This window comes from Arachis ipaensis, chromosome B07 (assembly GCF_000816755.2).
Source record: "Arachis ipaensis cultivar K30076 chromosome B07, Araip1.1, whole genome shotgun sequence".
Taxonomy (NCBI): Eukaryota; Viridiplantae; Streptophyta; class Magnoliopsida; order Fabales; family Fabaceae; genus Arachis; species Arachis ipaensis.
The window spans coordinates 17889816-17910761 of NC_029791.2; the positions used below are offsets into that span (position 1 = coordinate 17889816).

The window sequence follows — 20946 nt, forward strand, 5'->3', positions numbered from 1 at the left end:
TAGATACTTAACAACACCACTTGAGAACAAAAAATTGAAAAAATTCATTCCTAATTAAGTTGTTCATCTATAAAGACAATAAGTATAAAAAATTTAGGGAGTGTTTAGTTTGTGTTTTTTGTTTTTATAAGTTTTTTATAAAAAAAACCTTAAAAACAAAAGTATTATTTTATTTTTTGACAAAATTCTAAAGAGTGAAAAAATAAAAATAAAAAATATAAACTAAATCAAGGTTCCAAAAATCAAACCAATCAATGAACCGGTAAGATGACTGATTTAATAATTCAACTAGAATTTAACCGATTTAATTAAATATAAAATAAAATTATTAAAAATTTTATTTTCAAAAATAAAAATTTATAATTAGCAACCATCACAAACACAAACTTGCACAAATTAATTACAGTCAACAACTAAGTTTGAATTATTAACAAAGATTTATACAATTTCTAATCACATCAATAAACCAATAACACATGAAACATCAGAACATAGTCAACAATTACATTCAGAGGTTTAGAAGACAAACTCAGAAGTCAAAATCTATTACAATTAGACAACAAAAACATAAATCAACAAAAAATTAACAAAGTACCATCGACAATCAACAAAATTATTTCAGAAAAATTAACTTTAAAGTCCGAAGAGCAGTGGACCTGAACAACCGTCGGAGAGAGACGGAAAGCTTGAAGAGAGAGACGTGGCGGCAAGGAAAAGAGCTCCGAGGAGACCTTCAGGATGGCGAGGAAAAGAGCTCCGAGGAGACCTTTAGGATGGCGAGAAGAGGGCCGATCTGTAGAGACGACTTCTGGCGGCGATGACACGTTGACAGAGACACGAGTTCAAAGCGACCGATGACAAGGAGGACAGAGGCGGGCTTGACGATGAGGGCAGAGATGGCAACGCCAACAGCAGCTCCGAGCAGACCTTCTGGTGACGCGAGGAGACACTTGAAGAGGAGGCGGCGGGGCTAGCGGCGCAGGAACTCAGAGAGATGGGTATTTAGCAAGGTTATGAAAACCGGACCGGTCATCAAACCGTTCTAGTCACTGGTTCACTGATTTACTGGTCCAACTGGTCTAAACGCAGTTCAACTGGAAAAATTGTTCCATAATAAATTAATAAATAAACTATAAATAAACATCCTAAAATATCTTTCAAATTTAAAACCCTACATAAAATATCACCAACTAAATATAATTAATCATCAAAATATGCAAAAACTTGCTGCAAATTTGTTGACAATTAACATAATTATACTTCCATTAAAAATTGTTGGATTGAATTATAATGCACAAGTTAGAGATAGAGAATATTGTCTTAATGTAGCTGAGTCAAAAAGTAAAACAAAAAATGATAGTGTTGCACAACAAACACACGCCAGAGCCTAAAACAAAAACACATTAGAGCCTGAAACAAAAAGAATGCAACACTGAGGAGGGGCAGCTAGTCGGCGGAGATCGAGAGCAAGGACAGTGCAACCAAACAATGAACAAAACAATGAAAACAGAATTTTTTTTAATATAACAGAACAATCAAAACATGAATCATACAATCACTAATTGCAAATTTTTTCTTCATAAGAATAGAACAATGAAAACATGAAGCATATAATAAATAAAAAAAATCACCAATTGCAAATTTTTTAATAAGAACAGAAGTTAGAACAGTGAAAAATGAAGAAAGATTAACAATTTTCAACCCAATTTTAACAAAACTCATCACAATGATTAACAAAAAAAATAGCAATGAAGGAATAGTGAATCAGTAAGATAGGCAGTGCAAATTCAAGAAACTTTAATAAAATTTAACTACTGAAACAGATAGTAAGTAATAGAGTTATCAATTTAAAATTTATCATTAAATACAATCAGTGTGCAAAACCAATCAACCAAGCACTGATTGGGCATTCAGAAAAAAAGAAAGAATCAAAAGAACATTTAAATCACAGCAACAACACAACAACACCAATAGGAACATTTAAAACAAAGCAACCAAAAAATATATCTAAAAATCATCATTGCTGAAAGCAATAATTTGATACGTGTATGCTCAAAGAATTAAAAGCTCAGCTTCCAGGAAAGTGAAGAATACCCACACCAAAGAACCTTCAATCACAACTTAAACCAAGAACAGAAAATCACAACAAACACAAAAAAAAAAAAAAATTAAAGATAACAGAAGAACAACAGAACAACAACACAAGAACAATTACCAAATTGACAAGTTCACAATAACAGTTAAAATTTACCAGAAGAACACTAATGCAAGTGGAATCATCATGCTAATATGTTTTCTACAAAGATACTATTTGTGCAGCTAAAACTTCCTAATTACTAAGATCCAATTATTCTTAATTTCACATGCAATCAACTTACTAAGTTTCTAAAAGCTAGAAATTATAAAAACCAACCAGAAATATGGTTAAAGCATTTCATCAAATATGTTGAGTGCGGCAAAATTAAAACGAAATAAGAAAATTCAAAGCTTGATATCAATGTTATAAAGAAGAGAACATAACAATTGTATAATATATGAAAAAAATCCAAACCACTTCCAAATCAAATAGTTACTTATTGTAATAGAAATCAGAAGTTTCAGAGCTTGAAGCAGAGTATTGGTGGCGGGTTTAGGGAACTCACGGCGGCGACAAAAGAGAGCAGTTCGACGGCTAGGTGGAGTGCACGGGTTGGTCGCAAAGTTTGAAGCAGAGCAACGTGACTTCCAGACGAACGCGAATGCGAACCCGAACGGTGAACGGCGAGTGAAAGCATACGGTGAACGCCGAGCGAACGTGAATGGCGAAGAACGCGAAGGAAGATGACGTCTGAACGAAGAGGCGAACGTGAAGGGCAAACAAACGGCGGCGGAAGCGCGGCTGAGCAGACAAAAACGACGGACACCGAGCTCGAGGAAGCAGCTGCGATCGGTGATAGCGAACAGGGGTTAAAGACTTGGGCACGAGGGAAGCTAAATAGATGGACGGACTGCGAACTTAATGGACGGCGGCAATATGCCACTCCTTGCGGCGGTGGTGTAGGCTTACAGTGCTAGGGTTTTTTGGCTTCGTTTCTGTGATTTCTTTCTGAAAGGAAGAAAGAAAGGGAGAAAGTTTTTTTTTTGTGTAAACCGGGAGGGTCCCGGTTCGGTCCGACCGACCGGTTCAGAGGTTCTTCAACGGTTTCTTGATCGTGGTTTTACACATAGTTGTCAGAATCGAATCGGTGATCGAACCGGTCAAATTATTGATTTACTAGTTTATTAGTTCAACTGATAAATTACTGGTTGAATCGATAGAACCGGTCTCACGTAAATAAAAAATATAAAATAGTAAAAAACTTAAAATTAAAATTTGAAATACATATTTTCACTAACATTTTATAAAGAATCAAGTCTCAAATTCTAAAAATAACTAATATAAAAATAAACATAAAATTTTTAGTATTACTATAATAGTATCTTAACTTGATACAATAAGAATAACAATTATATTAGTACACCACCAAATTAATTCACAAAGCCTATCATCTAACTATAATATCAGTAGATTTCAACACTAGTATTAAAAGTCAAAACAGATAACTTTAATCACAATACTAGCATTGAAATAGATCAAGCAGATTAATAAATTTTTCGTAAGATTTATGTTTATATTAATAATGGTACATAATTAAAATATAATTAATTCAAAAAAAAAGAGAATAAAAAATTAAATTAAATTAGATATCTATAAAATTATTAAATTGAATGTTAACTATAAAATTAGTTTTTGTCATATATGATAATAAAAAGCAAGATGGCTGAGTGGCTTAAAGTCCGGTTTACCATTTTTTGGTCGAACCAATTAGTCCGGTTCGATTTTTATAACTATGATTTTACATGTCTGACCGGATCGTTAATGTTGCCAATTTGCAGTTGGACCGGTCCAACTGACCGGTCCGGTGCAATTTTCAAAACCATAGTTTTTATGTTAGGGTTCTTCCTTTTATGAGAGAGAAAGAGAAAGAAAAAGGGGTAGCGGGTATATTCGTGCTTGACCGCTTGAGGGTTTTTTTTATTTTAAATTAAAATTCTAAAAATCCATTAAAAAACCGATCAATTCACCGGTTTATTATCGGTTCAACTGGTTTTTTACCGATTTTTGTCAAGTGATTTTTTGTGCCAACCGGACAAATTAAAGGACCGAGTTTTGGTTAACCGAGTCGATCAGTCGGTTCGATTCGATTTTTAAAACACTGAAAACATATCCTTACAAACAATGGAACAACTCCACCAACTTTCTTTATAAGTGGTCAAAACTATCATTCAACTAGAAGTTTGATCCCTACTAATAATGATAGGTCCAGGTTTGCTCAATTGTACATATATGATATGGAGAAAAAATACAAAACAAGATATCAACCGTTATCCTCTAGATATGCATGACAATTTTTAACTTGCTAACAATTAATGATGCAAATGATAAATTCATTCTATAATGTGTATTGATTGCTTAATGGGGTGAATGGTCTTGACATTCTCAGATCTAGTGAATCAACAAGAATTTTAGAATTCTAAATCGTAAACCGATTAAAGGAAATTCTCGACATTTGTAACCCTTTTACCAAAACCTTTCGATCTACAAGAGATAGATTTAGAAATGGAAGAACTTCTGAAATCAAACTAACGCTAATCAAGAAGAGGAAAGAGGATGGAAGAGTATATAATTTACCCACTGTGTCTGAGGTTATCATTCTAATTGTTGGCAACATAGACGACTCAATCTCTAATAGGGATATAATTATTCGGACAACATAAAAAAAGTTGCAAAGGATAGATGTTCTCCATCTGTTGTACTTGACTTTTCAGTATCCCTTAATATTCTCATACAAAGAGGATGGATTTAGAAATGGCATCACGACTCCTATGCAATATGGTCTTGATAGTACGAAAAAATAAAAGACCATTAGTATGAGAAAGTTATTCTCATTTCACATTCAAATAAGAGTTAACAAGTCTCCTGTTATGCTATAATGTCGAAGATTATTTCAGCAATTTTCGGTTGATGCTTACACCACGATAGAGTCTGAACAGCTTAGTTTCATTAGACACAACCAACAAAAAAAATAAGGGTTGACAAATACAATACACTAGATGAGTCGTTGGTTAGGGGAAAGCTAATCTTGTTGCAATTGGACAGGGGATTATCCTACCAAATAGCTTCATAAGTAATTTGTGGTACATGTGTAACAACTACAAAGATACTTTTGCAATATGCAAGTATGCGGGGTACCCTAGTTTTTTTATTACAATAACATGCAATCTTGAATGGGATAAGATCAAACGTCTATTAAAGGACACATAATTCAAAACAGAAGATCGTCCAGACATTTTAGCAAAGATTTTTAACATCAAATTGGGTGAGTTGTGTAACACCCTATCACACTTAATCTTATGCTTAAGTCATAAGACTGAGATATAAGGTATTACGACCTCTAAAAGTAAAAATATATATATAATAATAGTAAAAGAGATATTTAACTAGGAGCCTTGAAAAACGGGTAAAACAAAATTGCAAAGTAAAAGCGCAACGCTAAGGAAACGAGATAACTTGCGTGCTAAGAAATCTAAAGATAATAAGTATAAATAGACAGAAAATGTGAATAGAAAGTCAAGGATATAGAATAACTAGCTCCTAACTCAGCCTGCGAAGGCAAGGCTGGCCGGAGAATATTTAACTACATGTATACATATCCCAAAAACCCCAAATACATAGGTAAAACCCTAGCTCTCCTTTAACCTCTAAGAGGAACAAAATAAACGAGTTTATTGGAGAGAAAGCTAAGTACATATATACATAAGCTACATAACAAAAGAACCCAGAAACCGCTCCGCTTCAGAAATCCAGACGCCTAGCGAGGAGCCTCTCAACCTGCATCTGAAAAATACAACACAGTATGGGGTGAGAACCGGAGGTTCTCAGCATGGTAAAGGTGCCACACACATAATATATAAGGTCCTGGGAAAGCCAGAGGCAATCCTAGAACGCCGACACTCAGATTATAAAACTTAAAGAACTAAATAGAAACCATAAATCAGGGTGGTCTTCTAAGAATATCTAAGCCTAGCTTAAACCTGACCTTAATACTAAGTCTTTTCCACCATTTCCTCCGTTCCTCCATCTTCGATTAGTTTACACAAACAAATAAGCAAACAAGGCAAACACAGGTAACTTACAAGTAATATAGATAATAAGTACAACAAATAGCATGTTATAATCACGTAGGCATTCCCAAATAGTTCATAAATAAGCAATTCAAACAATATGCACATGATGCATGCCTGTCCTATGGCTGTTGATATCAACTGTCGGTTACGTAGCCATCCCGACATGTTCTCAAGCTCAAAAATACACCATGGGGAGAATCCCCAAGCTGACATGGGGAAGAGAACACCCCCAAACTCAATAATATCCATGAGATGAATCCCAAGCTGACATGGGAAGAAGAGACAACACCCCAAGCTGATATGGAGAAAACAATACTCCAAGCTGACATGGAAAAAACAATACCCCAAGCTCAATGTTATCCATAGGACTAATCCCTGGCTGACATGGGGGAAACAACACCCCAAGCTCAATAATGTTTAATCTTTAGCTTACATATGCATCTTCGGCATACTCGCGACACTACTGCACTTTCTCAATAAATCATAAGCATTTACTGTAAACCCCGCTAAAATCGGTAAATTATTAGTTAGTAAATTGAATTTTAATTAGGAAAGTTAAAAATACAAAACTAATATCAAAATAGGATAGAGCTCATCGAAACGAGAATTTTGATACCAATTTCGATAATTTGGCCCAAAATCGGACCGGAAGGGCCAAACCGGTTGAACCGGGGCCCAAATCGGACCCATGGGTTCAACCGGGCCCCTAACATAAATGAAGCAGCAGCTTCATCTTCTCCATTTCACCACAGCAACGAAAAACACAGCAAGGGGGAGAAGAGAAGAAACCTAACCCTCACCATTCCTTCCAACTACCATAACTTCCTCATCCGGGCTCCGATTGCCGTACTGTTCGCGGCCACGCGCTCAGCGCGTCGAGCTCTACCTTTCTATCCAAACAATTTCTCTAGTAAGCCTTCTATTGAGTTCAGAATCTCTATCCCTCTTTCTTTGGTAAACTTGAAAACCTATAGTGAATCTTGTCCAATTTTTGTGTTCTAGGTTCAAGTTAGATTCCGGAACTTGTGGGCTCAAGCTATTGAGCATATGGGTATGGTAAGAACACCCTAACCCTAGCTCAATCTTGTTTTTGGTAATAAAAAACTGAATTAGAACATATATAGGCTAAACTTGGGAATATAAGGAACTAAACTGGAAAATTTGGGACCTTTTTGTTAAATATACAATTTATGGCAGATTTTTAAAGTTAGGTTGTTAAATCTGTCCAGCAGCAGAAAAGATCAAACAGGGCAGCAACTTGTTTGTCTTGCTGCAACTTTTACGAGTTGAGTTTTGGAGCGAAACAAATTTTGTTATAAAATTTGATTAACTTTATTTATTTCTCTAAAATTTCAGAATTTTAAGAGTTGAGGATTGGGAGCTATGAATTTTTGAATATTGGTGGTCAAAACTGAAAAGAAACAGATTTCAGCAAGCTATGCATCAACTTCCAATGCTTGTAACTCTTAGAATTAAATAGAAATTGGGTTGCAACCAAGACACACTTGTTTCTGGATGAGCTAGGGGTTCTCAAATCAAAATTTAGCTTAATTGGAGTTTTGTAATAAAAGTTATTTCAATTGAAAGGTACTAAGCTTGTTGGTTTTTAAAACAGATTTTGTCTCATTTTTACTTAACTTCCAGGTAATGTAACTTTTTCATTAAAAATGGTATTGACTCAGAACCAATTGAGAAAGAAACCTGGATGAGTAAAGTTTAACTACATTAATTTTCAAAGTCATTGGATTTAACTTGGATTTTATATTGAATTTTGAATATCACATACTGCTGCTGTTTTTCTGGTTTTATGCACTGCAGTGCAGTCACGGTTTTTCCTTTATTCCTGAGGCTAGAAAAATCAGAAAATTATGATATTTAGTTTGTTAGAAAGCTTATTTCAATATGAACGCCTGGACATAAAGTTTGTGCAATTTTGAGTTCATTTGCTATATTAGAAACAGAAAAGAAAATAGAGTGTCGAGGATGTCTTAGTGATAGTCATGAGTTCGAGAAGTTAAAGTTCAATCCTCGTGTGATGTGATTGATTTAATGTTAGAGTTGGGTTGATTTTAAGATTATTCGATATTAAGAAGGATGAGAAGAGTTTGATAAAAAGTTTGGTCAGGACCCGGAAAGGGTAATCAAGATGAATTATAAGGGAATGACGATGAAAAATGTGAAAAGGAGGTTGTTAATAGAAGGAGTTAATATGCCATGGCTTGATGAATGATTAAATAATGATTATGACTATGAAATGGCTTATGAATAATGCTATCTGAGATACGAGTTACCTGGGTAAGAGCCGTGGCTCGCCATCACGTGTTCCAGGTTGAATCTCGATACTCTGTTGACCCTACGTCGTAAGGGTGACCGGGCATGTATAAATTCCCGGGTATGGATAGCCCCCATTGAGTGATTTTATGAAATATGAATGTGAACTCTATGCATAGACTCTTGGGGATGCGCGACGGGGGACAGTCTAAGGTTTTCGGACTTGTCGGGTTGGCTGGATAACCGACAGATGGGCCCCATCAGCCATAGGACAGGCATGCATCATATGCATTTGTTTGTATTGATTGCTATGCATTGTTTTGGGTATGCCTAATTGATATATATTACCTGCTATTTGTTATACTTGCTATTTGTACTATTTGATCATTACTTGTGCGTGAACTTATTTGGTTGCTTGTTTCTGTTACATTTTGAATGATGAAAGGATGGAGGAAACGGAGGAAATGGTTTGGTGTTAGGTTAAGCTTGAACTTGAGTAAGTTAGGTAGATTTAGAATACCTACCCCTGTTTATGGCTTCTGTTTAGTACTTAAGTTGGATAATTGAATAACGGAGTTCTAGGATTGCCTATGGCATTCTCAGGACTGTATTTCTTATGCGCGTGGCACTTTTACCATACTGAGAATCTCCGGTTCTCATTCCATATTGTATTGTTGTTTTTCAGATGCAGGTCGAGAGGCTCCTCGCTAGACGTCTGGATCTTGGGAAGCGAAGTAGTCCTTGGGTGTATTTTGGTTTTTGGTTGTATATATGTATATATTTGTTTAGCTTACTCTCCAAGTAACTTGTGTATGCTGCTCCTCTTAGAGGATTAGGGAGAGATAGGAGTTTACTTTGATTTTTTTGGTGTATTTTGGGGATACTTAAGTATGTTTATATGTATATATATATCCTCCGGCCAGCCTTAGCTTCGCAGGCTGAGTCAGGGGCTAGTTATGCTGTTACCTTGGCTTTCCTTTATCCTTCTGCTTATCTTTATCATGTTCCTATTAGGTCTCTTAGCATGCAAGTAATCCTATTCCTTGAGCATTGCAATTTTTATTTTGCGATTTTGTTTACCCGTTTTGTTTCAAGGCTCCTAGTATATTATTTCTTTCAGTATTATATGTATATCTTTACTGTTTAGAGGTCTGTTATACCACACTACCTCTGTTCTACGACTTAAGCGTAAAACACTGTGTAGTAGGGTGTTACATTTACTCATTCCTCTTATATTTTATGATACACAATTATAAATTCATAACTCGTCTCATCGTCCTCATTTCGTTAATGTCCACGATTATCCCATTAATTAATCTCACTATTACATTATTCTTTTAACTGCCTCATATATCTCTCTTCCATCATCTTATCAAAACAAAATCTATCTTCTCCAATCCTTAGTTTAGTTATCTTCCTTCGTCTCTAAGTTATCTCATTTTTCCTAGCTTCGTCCTATTGTTAAGATTACTAACAATATCTAGACTAAAGAAATGAAAATAGAAATCTAGAGGTTTGACTTTGAGCTTTAAAACACAGAATCTATTTTTGCTGAAAACAGGGTCACGCATACGCGTCGATACGCGTTTAGGCCAAGACGCGTACGCATCCCTTGATTACGCGTACGCATGCAAACTAGGCAGTAGTGTTTGTCCACGAAAGGGGTATATGTGTACGTAAAAGTTCCATGTCACGCGTACGCGTGGGCATGCGTTTTTCCAAAAAATTTCACTAAGTTTCAAAAGCTGCAGAATTTTAATTTCTAACCTCAAACATCCGACACGTATAACTTTTTCGTTTTAAACTATTTTTCATCCGTTCTTCGAACAGTATAAGATTCACGGATTCAATTTTCACATAAAATAAGTTTGAAACCATTTGGGAGTCCGAAAGCCAAGTTATGGCTCGCCAAAATTTGGCCAAAAACCAACTTTGCACAGAAAGCTCAAACCTCAAATTTTCACAAAGACTAAACTCAATCCCACTTCCTTTACTCATATTCAACACAACCACACACCATTTAAAAATGCCAAGACCTCCACACCTTACCTCAAACAAATATACCTCAATATACACATCATCTCATACCAAACATTCATTACCTAATTAACAAGATTTACCAACAAACCACCACAACCTTACCTTCATTTTCATACATTAGTAAACCTCATTAATTTATCATTTAGGATTCCAACACCAATATTAACACAAGCCACAACCCAACCTTTTTCAAGATACCACATCAAAGTACTAAACAATTTACATATCATACAACACTTCATTTCAACCATTCCAATCCAACAATCCAAATTCAAAATAACATTAAACATTAATTAATGAAACAACAATAATAACTCATATCCATAACTCCTTAAAACAATATCATCAACCACAAGCAATAACCATCCAACCTCTCTCATACTCATTCAACATCCATCATAAGTTTTACTAAGCATTAAACACAATCGTGCATTCCAACCTACCCTATAGTCAATTAGCCTAAGTTTTCACAGAACATTAAATATTAAATATGAGAAACCTAAACCATACCTTGGCCGATTTCCACGTATTATCCAAAGCAACCCACTTAGGCAAAAAGGGCAAAGCTTCAATCACCAAGAATTCAGCTCTAATATCCACCAAGTATTCAATCAAGCTTCCAATGACTCCAAAGACTTCATATCATTCATACATACACACCTAATATATATATATATATAACACATATATATCCAAAATTTAATTCTCCATACACTAAATCAAAGGATTGAGTAGGATTAATGGTACTTACTGTACCCAAAGACCAAATGAACCAAACCCAACTAATTCCGCAAGCTAAAATGAACCTAGAATACCAAAATCGACAAAATCTCAACATAAAGGCTCACAATTTTTGAAAATCAAAGGGGTAGAGAAAATGAGGTGAGATTGAAGCTTACCTATGAAATTGATCTGATAGAATCATAGAGCTCGACGCGGTGATCGCGTGGCTACAAACGGTGCGGCGATCGAAGCTCGGAGTGGAAAGTTATGGAGGTTTGAATCAAACCTTAGGGTTTAAGTTCTTCTTCTCCAAGAATGTTTCCACCGTGAATGAAAGGTAAGGAGGAAGGGGAAGCTGTGTTTTAATTGAGTGTTGTTGGGCTGAATTGGGCCTTGGGCCCATTTTGGGCCCGGTTCGCCCGGTTTAGCCCAATCTTAGGCCAAATTCTTTGAAATTGGTGTCAAAATTCATGTTTTAATTTTCTCTATCACATTAAACTATCAAATCTCATTTTCTAATCACTTTGATTAATAATTAATTTATTCGCTAACTATTTACTATTTACTCGGGGTTTACATCCTACCCCACTAATAGAAATTTTCGTCCTCGAAAATTCCGGTTACTAACAAAGGCGGTCGAAAACATTCTCCTTGGCCTCAACTCCTAGTTTGATCCCAAACTCAACACGACGTCTGATATTACCAGTCCTAAACTTTCAACTTGAATGCGAGGTTCCAGCTCCAAGCAGAAGAAATCCAACTTATGTGTTCGGTCTCACACTTACCTCGATCCTGTTGCGGCCATCTTGCACCTGTGGCTCTTCCTTGCGGACAATCTCTCGACATGTGCCCTGGTGCCCCACATTGAAAACATAAACCAAGTTCGGTCCTGTGCGGCTCATCTAGAGTAGTCTCACCACAACTTTCCTGTAGTAGCGCCCACTTCATAGTGTAATCTTCCGCGAGCTGGCTCTTCTTAACTAACTCGGTGAAACTCATTAGCTTTTGTGGATATACGTAATTAAAGATATCTCTCATGAGTCCTTTCTCGTACTGAGCACACTTTCACTCTTCATAATCAGCCGGATTTCCTTGACAAACTTTTGAGAAACGGCACAGGCTGTCGAATTCACGGGTATAGTCAGCAACGGACATGTCCTTTTGCTTCAGCTGCGTTAATTCCAACTCCTTTGCAGTGTGAAATGCATGCAAGAAATATTTCCCATAACACTCCGTCTTGAACCTATTCCAAGGGACATCTGTTAACTCCACCTGCAAGGTATGACATAGCTCCTGTCACCAATTCTGAACATCTTCCTCCAACATATAAGTCACTATCTCTACTGATTGTACTTCAGGAACGTGCTGAATGTACAAAAATCACTCCACGTCTCGAAACCACTGATCAGCCTCCAAAGCATTGGCGTTTCCATTAAATCGAGGTGGACCACTTTGGAGGAAATCAGTAAGGGTCATAGACCTATAGTATCGACCTACGTTACTTGTACCGGCACCAGAGTTTCCATCTCGACGTCCTTGCACTGGTCCTACCATGGGATTTTCTCTCCGAATACCTCGCTCGGATCCGCAAGATGACATTTGGTCCCTGTTCACACCAAACAATTGATATTAAGGTGATCAGTCTCAATATCTCAAGTTTAGTACTTTAGAATCACAAATGCATGCTCACGAACATGTATGCTACTCATATCAGTTAGATATCCTAAGTAGCACATAGTCACACACACAGAGAATGCACAGAAGCATAGTCAGTTCGTCCCTCAGACTCTATAGGAATGAACTGCTCTGATACCATAATGTAACACCCTATCACACTTAATCTTATGCTTAAGTCATAAGACTGAGATAGTAAAGTATTACGATCTGTAAAAGTAAAAATATATATATAATAATAGTGAAAGAGATATTTAACTAGGAGCCTTGAAAAACGGGTAAAATAAAATCGCAAAGTAAAAGCGCAACACTCAGAAAACGAGATAACTTATGTGCTAAGAAATCTAAAGATAATAAGTATAAATAGACAGAAAATGTGAATAGAGATTCAAGGATACAGAATAATTAGCTCATAACTCAGCATGCGAAGCCAAGGCTGGCCAGAGAATATTTAACTACATATATACATATCCCAAAAACCCCAAATACATAGGTAAAATCCTAGCTCTCCTTTAACCTCTAAGAGGAACAAAATAAACAAGTTTCTTGGAGAGAAAGCTAAGTACATATATACATAAGCTACATAACAAAAGAACCCAGAAACTGCTCCACTTCAGAAATCCAGACCCCTAGCGAGGAGCCTCTCGACCTGCATCTGAAAAACACAACACAGTATGGGGTGAGAACTGGAGGTTCTCAGCATGGTAAAGGTGCCACGCACATAATATATAAGGTCCTGGGAATGCCAGAGGCAATCCTAGAATACCGACACTCAGATTATAAAAATTAAAGAACTAAATAGAAATCATAAATCAGGGTGGTCTTCTAAGAATATCTAAGCCTAGCTTAAACCTGACCTTAATACTAAGTCTTTTCCACCATTTCCTCCGTTACTCCATCTCCGATTAGTTTACACAGACAAATAAGCAAACAAGACAAACACAGGTAACTTGCAAGAAATACAGATAATAAGTACAACAAATAGCATGTTATAATCACGTAGGCATTCCCAAATAGTTCACAAATAAGCAATTCAAATCATATGCACATGTGCATACTTGTCCTATGGCTGTTGATATCAACTATCAGTTACGTAGCCATCCTGACATGTTTTCAAGCTCAAAAATACACCATGGGGAGAATTCCCAAGATGACTGACGTGGCAGAAATTGGCAGATTAAGAAATTAATATAAGAGATACGTTGCAAGTATAGTTTTCAATCAACAAAAATCCGCTTATCAATTTAGAAGGGTTGTCACAAAATTAGAATTAAAATACTGGGAGTATGAATCCCAGGTCGTCTCTCAACGAATTGCAGAAAGATGTGCTATTTTATTAATCAGATGTTTTCCAAAAGGGTTTGAGTTTGATACACAGGAAATTAAATCAGAGAATTTATGTAATTTAAATAAAAAAAACTTGACCGGGAGTAGATTAGTCGGAAGTCCTATCCTTGTTGGAGTTCTCCCAAGATTAATTGATAATTGAAGGTTGTTTTGCTCAGTTATCCTTTACCAGATAAAGGAAAGTCAAGCAAGTTGGAAGTCAGTTTCTATTCACAAGTTCCAATCCTCTCCCTTAGGAAGGACTAGTGTCAGTGACTAGAGGGCGACCCAACGATAAACCCAATTATAATTTTACTCTTGAACATTCTAACTCAAGGTTCTTCTTTTAACCAACTCCCAATCAAGTTATGGAACTACTCACTCATTATGATTGTAAACTTCACAAAATAAGAAAGGGAAATAAAGGAAGACATGATAAATAATAATAAAAAAGATCAATTAAAAATAAAAATAGTTCTTGTATTAAATAAACTCTAAAAATAATCCAATAGTAATTCTGAACAAATTAAAAATATGAAAGAGTAAGTGACAAGTAAGGAAACAAACTAGAATGATGAAGTCTTGGCAGAGGTAATAACTTTTCTCAATATCCCAATCCAAAAAGCAATAAAAACAAAATCCTAAGAACTATGAATGTGTAGAGAGAAAACCTAGAGGAAGAGTAAATTCAGATCTAAAAACTAAAATTATGCGGAATGAATGTTGTTCCCTGGTCTCTGCATGTTCCCTGTCTCTAATATGCTTTTCTGGGCCGAAAACTGGGTCAAAACATGGCCCAAAATCACCCCCAGCAAATTCTGTAAATTCTGCACATCGCGCACGTCACGCGATCGCGTCATCCACGCGTTTGCGTCATCCAGCGTTTTGCCTTGCCATGCGTGTGCGTCGTCCACGCATTCGCGTCACTTGTGCAATTTCCAATCCATGCGTTTGCGTCAGGCACGCGAGCGCGTCACTGCAATTTCCTCTGTTTTGCGCGGTCGCGTGAGCCATGCGTTCGCATCGTTTCTCGCTGGTCATCTCCTTAATTTCTTGTGTTCCTTCCATTTTTGCAAGCCTCCTCTCCAATTTCCAAGTCATTCATGCCCTATAAAGCCTAAAACACTTAACACACAGATCACGGCATCAAATGGAATAAAGGAGAATTAAAATACATAATTAAAAGTCTCTAGGAAGCAAGTTTTCAATCATAGAACAATTTTAGGAAGGAATTGTGAATACATGCAAATCATATGAATAAGTGGGTAAAGATTTGATAAAACCACACAATTAAACACAATATAAACCATAAAATAATGGTTTATCAACCTCCCCACACCTAAACATTAGCATGTCCTCATGCTTAGTCGAAGGAAATAAAATAAATGAGTAGGAACATGTAGAACTCATGCAATGCAATGCAACCTATACGTATGAATGCAACTATATGATTCTTGTCCACTTGATTAAAAGTAAATAAGCTCTTCAAGACAATCACAAATCAAATTCCACTAACTCAATTCTTATACAGTAAGAACAGATAAAAATGCAAGAAGGTAGCTCATGAAAGCAGGAAACATAGAATTTAAGCATTGAACCCTCACTGATGATGTATGTACACTCTAATCTCTCTAGTGTATAGGGTAGTCACTCTATCCTTTTCTAATCATGCTTTCTAATTTTTGTTCTTCACCTAACCAATCAACAACATTTAATGTACCAATGCAAACATCATGAGGTCTTTTCAAGGTTGTAATGGGGCCAAGGTAAAGGTAAGGGTATATATGGCTAAGTATGCTTATAAATTGAATCTTTAATTAACCTAAGCTTTCACCTAACACATATATGTATCTTCTATATAACTTGAAATTTCATACCTAGCTACCCAAAATTTCCCTTTCACATTCCATACTCATGTATCACCCTTTATTTTAATTTTTATCACATATGCATTGATCTTTGAATTTTAACTTAGCATTGGGGTAATTTTGTCCCTTTATTTATTTATTGACTATTTTTGGATTTTTTTTAAAGCATGAAAATAAACATAGCTTATCAATGCACATGGATTTTTAATTCTTATAGTTTCACATGAGTAGGTACCCAAATTCCCATTATATTATCATGACACATTTCCTTATTATCTTTTGTTCCCACAATCTTCCCATACCCAATTAACACACAATTCTATCTTAAGCTAACCAAAGATTCAATTGGGATATATAATTGTTTTTCCGCTTAAGGCTAGTGATGTGGTAAAGTACAAATATAGATTACAATCATAGAGAAGTAAACACATAAGAATAAAATATTGATGGTTAAATAATGTAACCATGTAACTAAGCTCAAATCTTATGGGTTGTGTGTTCTTAGCTTTTTTAACTATGTTCCAAATATAACTTCAAGCAAATTTAACATAAAAATTTTGATTAAAATTAGTGAAATTTTGTTCTAAAAATAGGGTCTTAGAAGAAACTTATTATCTTTTCAATCAAGTAGAACATGCATGCAACTAACCTATTACTATGCAATCTATCACATTCTAAAACAAAAAAAATTGAAAAACCAACTAAATATCCTATTTTATTGATGTTAATGAAGAGAAATTATCTCCGGAAGTCAGGTACTGACCGACCTCTCCACACTTAAGGTTTTGCACCGTCCTCGGTGCCATCTGTCAGGAACAAAGGTGGGCTGGTAGCAGTATCTCCACAGTCGGGACCGTCATGGCTCCCTGTGCTGGTAAATGAAGTGGAGTCCGGGGTGTCAGGGTCTTTGTATTTTCCCATAAGTAGCTCCTTGAGGTATGTGAATCGGCGCTTGTTACGGCGCTCTCTTAGCTTTGCTTTGTGTTTCTGCCAATCCAACCTCTCAAGTATCTGATGGAACAGTTGGTTTGTTGTAGGTGCTTGAGGGGTTGAAGAAGGAATGCTCTAGCCGGTTCAGTAGGTTGGCTTGTAGTGGCTGCTGGAGGTCTGATATATTTCCCGTTAGGGACATACTGATCATCCCGTGGGAGCATGGCTTTGGTGTCTCTAGCTCTGTAGGAGACTCCGGCTGCTGAGACAAGATCGGAGACCAAGGCGAGAAAAGGTAAGTTGCCCGCAATTTGTACGTGTCCCATGGCATTCCGGATGTGTCTTGGTAAGTTTAGAGGCTGGTCTGTAAGGATGCACCATAGTAAAACAGCCATGTCTGCAGTGAAGGAGGACTCGTGAGTGCTCAGAAAGACGTAATGGGACATAATCTGTGCCCATACGCGAGCCTCCAAGGTAAGTGCGGAAGCCAATATTCCCTTAGGACGGGAACGATGATATCCATAAATCCATCTGCTGCCAGGTAGTGCGATAACTCTGAGAACAGCGTCCCAGTCAAATTGGTACGTCTGGCGCTTGAGGGAGGCTTCTTGAAATGCGTCCAGTCCTTCTGGAGTAGGGGGAAGATCTAAAGCTCGTTGAATGGCCTTTTCTGTAATGGGAATTTGCTTCTGACGGATATAGACAGACTGCAGGGTTGGCAGGTGGAAATTAGAGTAGAACTCGACTACCCAGGAAAGATTAACCTGCCGTGGCTGTCTCTGTAGGAAATCCCATTGTCTTCGTTCAATTTGCGGCTCAACAAATTCAGCAATACGGGTCGGGAGGATAAGAAGGTATTTGTTGTTGTAACTCCTTTCTGCCAGGATGGGGAACATCTGCTCACAGTAGCGGTTGGTAAATCACGCAGTGTCCTTTGCTGGGAAGGCTTTCTCTTTTTCATCAACCCTTATAATCCTCTTAATTCTTTTTGTTGAGGGCTTAACTGTAGTTGAAGATGGCTCTGCCACTAATGCTCTTTTTGTTCCTCTCATCGCTGTTGATTTGGGAGTAGGGCAAGGAAGAGAACGGGAAAGGTGGTAATCAATGCACATTAAAGATGAATGGTGTTAACACATGGTCATGACTACATGTGAAAAAGCATCAATGGAAATATAGCAAGTGCATATGATGACAAATAAATGCAAGGTGTTTATTGGCATGCCGGCAAGGGCATGAGTAGCATATATCAAGCATTCAATGTCCAAGTTAGATTACCAAGCCTTTCAAACTAATAACCTTTTTGTAATAACAATTATATGTAAATAATATAATATAAAAAGGTTTTGTGAAAAGCAAGCATTTAGAGTAGTAGAATAAAAGATATCGAAAAATAGTGCATAATGCCATACGGACGTTTTCACAAACATATAGCATGCATGGTAAATAAGCTATTGAAAATAATAAATTGAACATGCAAGCAACCCTTTAAAAAGTAATATATAATTGTCAACAATTCCTTAATAGTCCACAAGCAAATCATAAGAAATAATAATGACCCTAATAAATTTCCAACACCAATTAAAAGAAAAAGGAAAGAAAAAGAAAACATGGATAATGAAAGTGAAAGGAAAAAAGAAAAGAAGAAGAAAACATAAAAATAAGAAGAAGAATAGAAAAGTAAGGAGGGAAGAAGAAAAGAAAAACCTTGATAATGGTGGTGAGAGAGAGAAAGTAGAAAGTGAGAAAGAAGGAAGAAGGAAGAAAGGGGAAGAAAGAAATAAGAAGGGAAAAGAAAAAGTAGGATTTGGGGAAGAGAAAGATAAGATATTTTGACAAATATGGATATGTTGTGCAGCGCTAGCAACGCGGACACGTCGGTCACGTGGACTGATAAACCACTATTTTATGGTTTATCTTGTGCTCAATTGAGTAGTTTTTATCTACTCTTTACACACTTATTCATACTATTTGCATGGTTTTACATTTGCCTTCCTAATTATGTGCTTTAATTGAAAACATGCTTCTTTGGCCTTATATTTGCTAATATTAATCCTCTCTTATCACCATTAGATGCCTTGATATGTGTGTTAAGTGATTTCAGAGATTACAGGGTAGGAATGGCTCAGAGGATGAAAAGAAAGCATGCAAAAGTGGAAGGAATACAAGAAGCTGAAGGAACTGCAAGGCTGTCAACCTGACCCTCTCGCACTAAAACGGCTATAATTTGAGCTATAGAGGTCCAAACAAGGCGGTTCTAGTTGCGTTAGAAAGCTAACGTCTGGGGCTTCAATTTGATATATAATATGACATAGTTTCTCTGACGCTAGGCGACGCGACCGCGTGCTCCATGCGGACGCGTCGCAGTGACAAAAATTCAGCGTGTTTGAATTCGCAACCAGCGAATTCTGGGCTGTTTCTGACCCAGTTCTCGGCCCAGAAAATACAGATTAGAGGCTATAAAGTAGAGGGAATACATCCATTCATAAACAAGCTTTCACATTCACAGTTTTAGGAGTAGATGTAGTTTTTAGAGAGAGAGGTTCTCTCCTCTCTCTTAGGATTTAGTTTTAGGATTTAGGATTATTTCTTCTTCATCACAGGTTCAATGTTCCTTTTATTTATTTTTCTAATTTAATTTATGAACTCTTCCATGTTACATTTGATATCTTTATTAGTGCTAATTGAGGTATTTCAGAATTATGATTGCTTTTTTTATTTATTATATAAATAATTTGGATTTTTCTCTTTTGGCTTTGGTTGAGTCATTGGAGACTCTTGAGTTATCAAACTCATTATTAATTGAAAATTAGAATTCTTCAAGAATTAATTCGAGTTCCAAACTCTAACTTTTTCCAAGGAAAGACTAGGACTTGAGGAATCGGAATTAATTCATCCACTTAACTTACCTTCATAATTAGAGGTTAACAAAGTGGGAGAAAAATCAAATTCTCATTATAATTGATAAGGATAACCAGGATAGGACTTCCAGTTTTCATACCTTGCCAAGAGTTTTATTATCTATTTAATTTAATACAATTTACTTTCTTGCCATTTACTATTCTCGCTTTTTATCTTATACATTAAAAACCCCCAATTTACAAACTCATAACCAATAATAAGAACACCTCCCTGCAATTCCTTGAGAAGACGACCCGAGGTTTAAATACTCGGTTATCAATTTTAAAGGGGTTTGTTACTTGTGACAACCAAAACTTTTGTAAGAAAGGTTGATTGCTTGGTTTAGTAACTATACTTGCAACGAGAGTTTACTATAACTTCTAAACCATCAATCTTCAGTTCTTTCAAAATGGCGCCGTTGCCGGGGAGTTGCAAACGTGTGCTTTATTATTGGTTATTGTAAATATTTTATTCTTGCTTGTTTATTTGTTTTTATTTTTGTTTTCATTTTTGCTTTTTGTTAAGTTAAGAGGTTATTGGTTTTTATTTTAAAATTTTTATTTTATCTTATCTTATTTCAAAAATCAAATTTCAAAATTCANNNGCCATATGCCTATAAACCCTCTCCTCAACATGACTTTGGACCACCATACTCACAAGCCCCTCACCACCAAACACCACCATATGACCCTAACCCGTATCCACCATACCAACCACCTTATAAGCCAAATGAACCCTCATATCCACCCCAAACCTCTATGGAGAAAGCACTTACTGATCTAAACTCTACTATACAAGCTCTCGTCGCCCAAACCAGACCACCAAATACCTTCAACAATCAACCCTCAAGCTCTAGTGCACTTCCTTTTCAACCACAGAATGATCTCTCCATCCCATCACCACCATCCATGGAAGAGCACCCACATCCATCAATCCAGGAGCAACATGATCCCAATGATGCTATTGACATGGAACAAGAGAGAAAGGATCATCTTCGAGAATCCATACT

The 20946-nt window shown here is 36.4% G+C and overlaps 1 protein-coding gene and 1 long non-coding RNA gene across 2 annotated transcripts in view; one reads left to right on the plus strand and one right to left on the minus strand.

Annotated features, from left to right (window-relative positions):
* The window catches only part of LOC107608889 (deoxyuridine 5'-triphosphate nucleotidohydrolase), a 5966-nt gene extending 3050 nt beyond the window's left edge, over positions 1-2916 (minus strand). The window contains exons 1-2 of the mRNA XM_021107437.1: positions 2643-2916; positions 1007-1094 (exon numbers count right to left, since the gene is read on the minus strand). Of these exons, the coding sequence (XP_020963096.1) occupies positions 1007-1033 (27 nt within the window). The 5' untranslated portion in view covers positions 1034-1094; positions 2643-2916. The remainder of the gene's footprint in view (positions 1-1006; positions 1095-2642) is intronic.
* The window catches only part of LOC107608891, a 42714-nt gene continuing 28638 nt past the window's right edge, over positions 6871-20946 (plus strand). Inside the window, exons 1-2 of the long non-coding RNA XR_002351207.1 lie at positions 6871-7117; positions 7210-7263. This is a non-coding gene — a long non-coding RNA (uncharacterized LOC107608891). The remainder of the gene's footprint in view (positions 7118-7209; positions 7264-20946) is intronic.